General features: G+C 39.5%; 2 protein-coding genes across 4 annotated transcripts in view; one reads left to right on the top strand and one right to left on the bottom strand.

The window, feature by feature from the left end:
* The first annotated feature begins 123 nt into the window (after positions 1 to 123).
* Positions 124 to 7,737, top strand: LOC134675883 (neurofilament heavy polypeptide-like). Of its 2 annotated transcripts, none has more exons than XM_063534212.1 (6): positions 124 to 329; positions 4,339 to 4,686; positions 5,001 to 5,090; positions 5,343 to 5,898; positions 6,877 to 7,128; positions 7,625 to 7,737. In XM_063534212.1, the coding sequence occupies exons 1-6, from the start codon at positions 279 to 281 to the stop codon at positions 7,642 to 7,644; spliced, it is 1,317 nt and encodes a 438-aa protein (XP_063390282.1). In that variant the 5' UTR covers positions 124 to 278; the 3' UTR covers positions 7,645 to 7,737. The 2 variants fall into 2 exon arrangements, with proteins under 2 accessions (XP_063390282.1, XP_063390283.1); XM_063534213.1 differs by lacking the exon at positions 124 to 329 and adding an exon at positions 4,045 to 4,258.
* Positions 7,734 to 9,318, bottom strand: part of LOC134675849 (uncharacterized) — a 30,064-nt gene continuing 28,479 nt past the window's right edge. For both annotated transcript variants that reach the window (XM_063534151.1, XM_063534152.1), the window contains exon 11: positions 7,734 to 8,968. In XM_063534151.1, coding sequence (XP_063390221.1) covers positions 8,823 to 8,968 — 146 coding nt within the window. In that variant the 3' untranslated portion in view covers positions 7,734 to 8,822. The remainder of the gene's footprint in view (positions 8,969 to 9,318) is intronic.

Here is a 9,318-nt window from a genome sequence, read left to right as displayed (position 1 = left end):
ATTTTTGCCACTTTAATTTATTTGTCCATAAAATGCCCCGTCTGGACCAGTCTGGACGGCCCTACATTTTATTTAAAAAAAAATCAAATGTCAAGTGTCAACTTTTTGACATTAGCTTATAGCTTACTGCTGTGTTTGTGCCCCTGTGTTGAAATCTGATAATTAAATTATAAAATAAAACAATTTAGAATCTTTATAATGGCTTGGATAAATGTAATCCAATTCAGAACTAAACGTTACTGATTGTTATCTGAAGCTATTGTGTTTAATTCATAGGTATGATGTCTGATGATAGCGTAAAAATACGAATTACGGGTCTACCCGGCGATGTAAGTTTTAGAATTTTGTTTTAGCTAAACATTATGTGATTGGGGCTATTCATAAATTACGTCGGACATCGGATGACGGTAGCATGAAGTAGGAGGAAATGGGGTCATTTGAAGCATGATTTTTGGATGATTATAGCGGGGGGGGGTCGAAAATCGTCAAAAATCGATGACGTAATTTATGGACAGCCCCATACCTGTACATAATATATTTTTATTATAAATCATGCATTTGTACAGATCACACTCTCAATTCTCAAGACCGAGTTTAGAGCGTTGTTCAGAAAGATATACGTAAAGCAGTTCTGGATAGAGAAACTCAGCGACATGGAAGGGGATATGAAACAGATGATAGTCAAATTGAGATACAGAGCCGAAGCACATCGAGCTCAGAACTTCTTTCACAGCAAGCCATTTGTTTACAATATGATGAAGTATCCCCTTGTTGTGCATAATGTTGACGAATGCGAGGATTTGCCTAAAGAGAGTTCTGAAGATAGAGGACATCGTGGCAATAAACTCGGGGCAGAGACGGCCAGGTCGCGGTCTCGGAGTCCGGGGTACAGCCAGGAAGCTAGATTCGATGTATGTTGTATGTATATATAGTTTAAGTTACAGATGTGAATTTTAGTGTGTATTATTCCGTGTTTCTTAGGTTTAAAATTTTAAATTTTTAGCTCAGTAAGTTTTGTTGAACTCATGTCCTATGCAGACTTAATTTAAGCGTCTTATTTAGTTTTAAACACTCTTTTTCTTCGAAGAAGAAGATTTAATTTTAAACACTAGCCTATAAAAATTTTATTATGAATCTTCATTTTAACAAATAAAAAATGCATTTCTTCTGGCATGCCTTAACCCCTTGTATGCTTGAAGAGGGATCCGTTTGTGGGAATTTAAATCTATTGTTTTTAATGTCAAAGGTCACTTTTTCAATGATCAATTGATCAAATCTGACATACGAGGGTTAAGGATAAGGGCATTGCATTTTTGTTTTAACAAATGTTCTTTTTGTTAGCAACCAAAGTCACAATTTTAGTAACTAGTAAATTTTCAACTGCTTTGTATGTTTCCAGGAACATAGGCCTCGAACCTCAGATAGATTTGAAGATTATAAAATACACAACAACCACCAGCGTGAGCCTGTGCTAAAAAGATCTCATGAGAAATACCCACCAGAGAAAGTGTATCGGTAAGAGACCCAGAATTTTTTTAGAAAAATCTTATTGTAACAACAAAGATAAAGTCATTACTCAACCAGCAACCCTTATGGCTAAGACAAAACTGTAACACATAAGGTAGAAGTACTAGTGCTCAACGCTGCACTAGTATTCGACATGGGCACTTTAGGCCAAAGTAATATAGGTTAAATTTGAACAGCAAAGATTTTTCTGTATTCAAATTTAATCCTTGTCACTTTGACATAAAGTGCCCTAGTGCTAGTGCTAGTAGTGCTACTTCTACCTTACTCCATACTTTGCACTCTGTGGTTGTCAAGTTTTGTTCAGAAAACATTCCAGCATGACCCCTTTCAACCTTCATCGTTATGTCCATGGTAACCAGTCTTGTAAAATTGTCATGTTAAAGGCCTGTGCACACCGGCTGCGTGTGCGTGACGTGCACGTGCGCGTGCGTCATTGTAGTATACAGATCCTTATGAGAGATAGCACACCGCTTGCGTGACGTGTGCGTGTGCAGCTCCAACATTTTAGCGCACGCACACGCGCACGTCACGCACACGCAAGCCGGTGTGGCTCGGCCTTAAATGATCCATTTTTCTTTGCCACAAATTTGTATAGCTATGTAACATACATGCTCTATTGTTCCTGTACTCAACAGTAAAATATTCAAAGAATAATTAACAGGGATTGTTTCAGGCCAAGCAATACAAGATACCCTCCAAACCAGTCCAGATATTCACCCGATAGGTCAAGAAACTCAAGATACCCCCCAGACCGATCAAAATACCCTCCAGACAATCTAAGAAAATCCAAATACCCTTCAGATTGGTCGAGAGATTCTAAATACTCTCCAGATAGGTCAAGAAACTCAAGATACCCCCAAAACTGATCAAGATACCCCTCCGAGCGGTCTAACAACTCAAGATACCCTCAAACCTCAAGAAACTCAAGAAATCCAACAGAATGTCTGGCCTGGTCAAGAGATTCAAGGCAATCACCACCCCGATGACAAAATACAATATTCAGAATGTACTAATAAGTTCCGATCGTTGGCCGAACATCATTTTTATATTGAAACCTGCGCAACCCGAAACTTATTGGACACTAAGTATGACACTGGACATAACAAGAATAAAGAATATGATAAGTCTCTCTCTCTCTCTCTCTCTATCTCTCTCTCTCTCTCTCTCTCTCTCTCTCTCTCTCTCTCTCTCTCTCTCTCTCTCTCTCTCTCTCTCTCTCTCTCTCTCTCTAGCCTTTTTCTACCCTTCGGGTGTAGGCCTCCTTCATTTTACGCCATTTGTCACGGTCTTTTGCAACCTGGAGCCACTTCTTCCCCGCAGTCCTTTTGATGTCGTCGTCCCAACGCATCTTGGGTCTACTTTGGGGACGCTCTTCCCCCCATGGTCGCCACCAGTAGTCGTTTACTCCACGAGTCGGTCTTTCTTGCTATATGATAAGTATGATAACAAAAACCGATCACGTGCGACTCGGACTCGAGCGCTGAGAGTGCCGAACAAGATTATTATAGTCCCATACTTATGAATCCGCTAACGAAAAGATAAACTGGCCGCGTAGCCAAGATGGCAATCGCTCACGCTCCGTAGCGATCGAAACGCAACTGTCACTGTCGCACTAATATGGAAGAGTGATAGAGAGACAAAGCTTTTCGTTGTCGAAGCGATAGCGATTGTTACCTTCGCTTTCGCTAGGCAGGCTGTACTGAGAGCCTACCGCGAACCACGTTCGACTTGTTGCCTCCCTGTCACACTTACGTACGAACTTACAAGTGCGACAGGGAGGCAACACATCGAACGTGGCTCGCGGTAGACACTGCTGCTGTGAGGAAAAGTGCTGTCAGATTACTTACTCTTTTAATTATGTGATTGAGATGTATGAGTTTAACAAAAATTGTAATAGATGAAAGATATATTATAAATATTAAATGTACAACCAAATAACTTACAAAACACCTTTTCATTAAAAATAGGCATAATCGACCGATTATGATCTGACCAGACCAAACTTAATAATACAATAGCAGAAAGTAATAGTTTGTCTCAAACTTCGGGTTGATATACTGTAATCTTAAGCAAAATATTAGTTTGAGAAAGAAAGAGTCTAAATTAAAAATTGGCAATGTAGTGTTTTCCCTTTCAAATCAATCTAAAGCCCCCTCCAGACTATGCGCGTGAATCGCGGGCGAAGCAAGCCGCGAACGCGAGTGTGGAGTCGATTTCGCTGTCTGCGAAAATCGACGCCACACTCACGTTCGCGGCTTCGCGCACGAGTGTGGAGGGGGCTTAAGAAAAAGGGACGACAGTACAGTATTGCCACTTTTTAATTTCTCTTTTTTTGACAGACTCTATTCCTCTGAGAATGAGAAAAATCTAAAAGCGTTATCAGCCTCTCTATCGCTCGCGCATCTTTGAACGTGACACAACAATGCAAGATCAATGTATGGTACTTTCAAAACGCAACGCAAACGAATCAATGTTGACAGAGTTGCCAATGCTCATAATAAATTAAAAAAAAAAAAAATCAATGTTGACAGTTGCTGACATCGCCATTAAAAAAAAGACCTTGGTTTGGTAATTGGTTATAGTTTAGAAAATCCGAAACTAATTACAGTTATTTACTGATATCGGCGTTAATTAAGTGTAGTTGGGCACAAAACTATTTTATCTCAATTTCATTCATCGAATATAGCCAAAAATGTCCGCTGAATTAGTTGTCACGGGTGTACCCGGCGATGTAAGTGTTTGTTTGCACCACAAACTAGATTACCGATCAATATTCTGTATTCTAATAAAACTCTGTCATATTTTAAACAGGTGACTTTTCCGAAAATATTAAGCACGTTCCGGATGTTATTAAAACGAATACGCATAAAGCAATTCTGGATCGATATCGTCGACGTGCAGGGTTATATGAAGCAGATAACTATCAAATTAAGTACCATTGCCGACGCGCGTAAAGCTCGGGACTGTTTGGACAACATGCCATTTAAGTTTAATATGATGGAGTACCCTATGCAGGCGTATATTCCTGGAAACCAGGAGGAATTCATGAATTATGAGAATGAGGATGAATTTGAAGACTGGGGGCGCAAGCGAAGGCAGAAGCGTACGAGGGCGCGGTCTCGCAGCCCGGGCTACAGACAGGAGGCGTCTAAACTTGATGTAAGTTGTATAATCAATAAATAAAGTAGTATTTTAGCAACAAAACTTCTGTGAGACACAGACATATTAAAATACGTCACTCACATATTTTAAGTGGATGATTGATCTACATATTTCACTTCATAACGAGGAGCTTCAACGGGACTACTCCCGGTTGGCGGACGGACACAGACAAAAATACAGTACTAGGCTAATCCTGGACCGGCAAAAAACTAACCATCGTATGAGATGGTTAGTTTTTTTTAATGCTATTAAAATTACTTAACAAATAAAGTCTCGATTTGATCTAAAACAATGGCTATTCTTAATTTTAGATGGAGATAGAGTTACTAAGGAAGCAGAGGCAGGTGATAGAAGAAGAAAGAAGATTGCTTATGGAGCAGAAGAAATTGGAGATGATCAAGGTTTGGGAAAAAAAAAGTTTATTGACAGTTGGCACATTCTATATGAGAAATGTAATTGTTTTTTGATTCCTGTTATTGTGTGTAGCTTTAGTAAACTTTCAATGTAATTTTATAACAATCTTTCAGTTTCATAATGGAGTAAGTATCAAATTGTGATAGCAAGTGAGCGCTGCCTCATTCCCATTTCCAGCGAATGGAACCATTTTGATTTTTTACTCTTTTCTCCATAAACTTTTTCTTGAATGTTCACAGGAATACGGGCCGAGCGTCTCGCGAGATTTCGATAATTTAAAAGATTTCGGATCACCTCGCAAGAGACGTCAGCCTGAACCTGTACCAAAAGCAAAAAGGCCTCATCAGGAGGCCCAGAGGGTCCCAAAAATCCCCAAGGGCCCCAAAAACCAACCCCGCTTGCCCCTATTCTTCCATCCGTGCAAAAAGCTTATAAGCCAAATGAGACCGATCATAGATAAGGATACTACTCCTGAAGAGGCTGAAATACTGGTTAAACTAATCAGAGCTGCTATAAGGAAGGACTTGGCTATAGCTTTAGAGAATAAAGAATACATGAAACATGCGGAGATTGTTGACTTGTACAGAGAAAGACATCCACCGGAGCAAGACGAAGCTTTTGTTGCTAAAATTTTAGCCAATATAAGAGCAAGTTTTCTGACTCCTGAAGTTAAAGTTAAAGAGGAAAAGGTGACTGACGATGTCCCGAAAGACACAGAAAATCAAGTAAATGACAAACAGGGGGAAACTGATGAAAAAACACCGGAGGTACCGGAAAATGGAGAAATAGAAACAGGTACAAATAATCCTTAACCAGCTGTTTTGATAAGTTAATTTCTCATTAAGAAAATGTGGGAAGTTATCTAAATAAGAAGCAGTATTGGTTAAGTAGTAACCTAAATAAAAAATTAAAATGTAAGAGACTTCCACATCTCTGGACGTTGAATCGTTCAGTTCAAAAAGGAAGTTTTTTTCATTAACACTGACCGTCAATGATGGCCATGCTCGTGGAAAAGCGCTCAGTTAACAATGAGCCGTCGCGCGTTCAAATAAGGCTTATTATTGCGTGTTAAAATGGATTAATTTTTATGAAGGTTATTATTGTTGTTGCAGTGAGGATTAATTTGGCCTGTCTCATTATTAAGACGATATTTGGAGGGCTTATCCAAGTGTTATAATAGTCTCCTAATTATTCCCATAAATTTTTATTGTTCATGTTCTATGCGTCGGTTTAAGCGTGTAGAGGTAACGGACAGACATACATACAGAGTTACTATCGCATTTATAATATTATAAAGTGATTAGGCGTCTTATTCTCTTATTTATGGTTGACTTACCACACCATAGTGCGTGCCAACCGCCAATATGGGACACTCACAGAATAAATAATTGTACTAGGTACAGAAGACTCACTCTAACAAAACGCGTCTGTCACGATCAGGACAGATATGGCCGTTTGGTGGCGACAGCGCCACGCGCGGCTTATGGCTTTCCCCAAAATTGGGGCGGAACGGATGTACTTTTAGCTACCTGTAGCAAAGCGACGAAATCGCGGAGTGAGCCACGCCTGACCCTGTGTCCAATTCTTACGTCGCTTCGAAGTTTGAGCGAGACAACGCTATGCGCGTATTATAGCGACGTCTCGCTAGCACGTCAGAGCGACGTGCAAATCGGACGCAGTGTGCCATGCCCCTATTATTATTTTATAACATTCAATACCGCCAAGCACCAACATTAGAATTATACTATAACATTTGTCACCTTTTCCCACTAGATGGCGCTGCCGCTACAACAAACGGTGCCGTGACCGAACCACAGTCTCAAGAACTTGACAACCCTGTAGAGAAACTAGATGGTACAACCGATGGAGCGGTGACCGGACCAAAGCCTCAAGAGCTTGACAACCTTATGGGGGAAGCTGACATGGCGAATGATGCTGCATTCATTGCAGCTGATAATAGTGTGTTGGACGAAATCCAGGCAAAGGAGGAGGAATTGCTGGCAGATGAGGATTCTAAGCCCGCTGGTGAGTACCATTATCTGTTACCTGTACATCGGTGGATCTTATGCATTTTTAGGGTTCCGTACCTAAAAAGGAAAAAACGGAACCCTTATAGGATCACTCGTGCGTCTGTCTGTTCATCTGTCACAGCCTATTTTCTCGGAAACTACTGGACGAATTAAGTTGAAATTGAAATTTTGTACACATATGTAAATTAGTGACCCAAAGATGGACATGTCCTTTTTATAATTTTATAATACATAGATTCGAAGTTATTTAAGAAAATAGCCAAAAAATACACAAAATAGTTCTTTGCCTATGACAGGAAAACCTATTAGAAATGTGCAGTCAAGCGTGAGTTGGACTTATGTACGGAACCCTAGAAACGGGAATCCGACTCGCACTTGACCGGTTTTTTAATAAGGTCTACCGATGTACTGTTTGTACTTGAGCCTATTACTTATTATTTGTAATTTTATGAATAAATGAATATGAATATATTTTCTTTTCTTATTTTCAGACGGGGCTGCAGAACAGTGAATTTCCTGTAGATTAAAGTGTTATAATATTATCTTAGCCATGTAAGATATATTATGTATCATTATTCATTAAGAAATAAAGAGTGAGCGTTTATTCAAATTTTTTATTTCTCAATCGTCATACACGATGAAATATCTTATGATTAAAAGTACTAACTAAACAAATAACCTACACTCCTACAGTCGCTTTGTATGAAACTAGGCAAAATTAGCAAATAAATTATAGACATGGAAAATTTAATTTCTATTTATATTTCATTTGATGTTTCTTTATTCTATCTAATCAGCATAGCTTGTGTCAATGTACTAAATGTATGTAAAAACATAACTCTTAACGTATCCACTTGACCGTCCGACGATAGCATAGTATCCGAAAAAAATATGCTCTCCAAAGGGGTGGAAGAAAGATTTGATTTCAGAGCCATCTAACGGAATATTTCGGCATTATTTACTAATTCTCTTGATGCGACAACGTAGCCTAACTAAATAGTTAGCTCTAAAAAAAATTAGATGGCAGTGTAGTTCTAATTTTTGTAGAAAGTTGTGAATGCGCTGCGCGGGGCGTGCGTCGCTAAAAAACCCCGGACGGTTGACAGGAAAACAGTCTCGCGGGCCGGACGGTTGAGTGGGTATCTTTAGTCTAAAATCGTATTTGGAATAGGAGACCATACTATAGCCAACCATATTAAATTGTAGTATCAAATTCTAGTAATCAAAATAACAAAATCTATGACCGATATAATTTTGAGATAAAATTGACTGAAATCAAATTTGCAATGTGAATCTTATTGCGTCGACAACAAGGTCGATACTTATAGTCCTAATACTCCTAATCTTAAAAAGGATCTGAGGTAATTTTATTACAGCATGAAACTAATCCGAAAAATACTTCGAAGAAACTGTCTAGTGAACCGCCGAGGACGTCAACTGACGCGCACGGCTACAGTCCAATATCAACCTAACCACGTTAGACGTGTTGTCTCTCTGTCGCACATGTAAATTCGTACGTAAGTGTGACAGGAAGGCAACACGTTGAACGTGGTTCGCGGTAGGCCCTTAGTCCAATATCAACCTTCGTCCATTCCCACAAGGTTCACTTTTCACGATGACGCACCGAGTACGATAGGCGCAGAGTCCAAGGGGTTTGTTTTGCTGACTATACCAAAGGAGGACTTAAAGCTAAAAGTCCTCCAAGTCCTCCTCATTAATGTTCTCTATATTGACCTCCTCCGCGAAGCCCATCTCGTTTTCAGTTTTCACAATATCTTTGGAGATATCTTCCCCTGCGAACTTGTCTTCCGTAAAATCTTCCTCCGCGACAAATGCTGCAAAATAAATAATAGATATTAGTTTTACAAGTTAGGGAACAGTGGCGTGTGGTACTATACAGCACGTCCACAGATGATTTTATTATTGTATTTATGTTTTTAAAAAATGTACTCGCACGGTTTTGGCATAGCGACATACAGGTCATGGTCGTGCTTAGTAGATACTCCCTGGCACAACCACACTATATTTATGGTTAATTTAATGGCCAAATGAATACAAAACAAATGTACTCAAATTGTACTATCTACAAGCACATCAAAATGTGACAGTGGTACTGCAAAAATCGCTGTCAGTATTAAAAAAGGTGAACCTAAGGGCTGATTTAGACGGCGCGCGAACTACCCTA

Source organism: Cydia fagiglandana, chromosome 23 (genome assembly GCF_963556715.1).
Source record: "Cydia fagiglandana chromosome 23, ilCydFagi1.1, whole genome shotgun sequence".
Taxonomy (NCBI): Eukaryota; Metazoa; Arthropoda; class Insecta; order Lepidoptera; family Tortricidae; genus Cydia; species Cydia fagiglandana.
Note: the sequence above shows the minus strand (reverse complement) of the source record. Positions and strands in the feature narration are given on the sequence as shown.

What these genes read in the sequence shown, in the direction of transcription:
- LOC134675883 (XM_063534212.1), top strand. Translation starts at nt 279, where the DNA reads ATGATGTCTGATGATAGCGTAAAAATACGAATTACGGGTCTACCCGGC. An exon ending in TTACGGGTCTACCCGGCGAT is followed by an intron (nt 330 to 4,338) that starts GTAAGTTTTAGA and finishes TATTTTAAACAG; the next exon opens with GTGACTTTTCCGAAAATATT. An exon ending in TGAGGATTCTAAGCCCGCTG is followed by an intron (nt 7,129 to 7,624) that starts GTGAGTACCATT and finishes TCTTATTTTCAG; the next exon opens with ACGGGGCTGCAGAACAGTGA.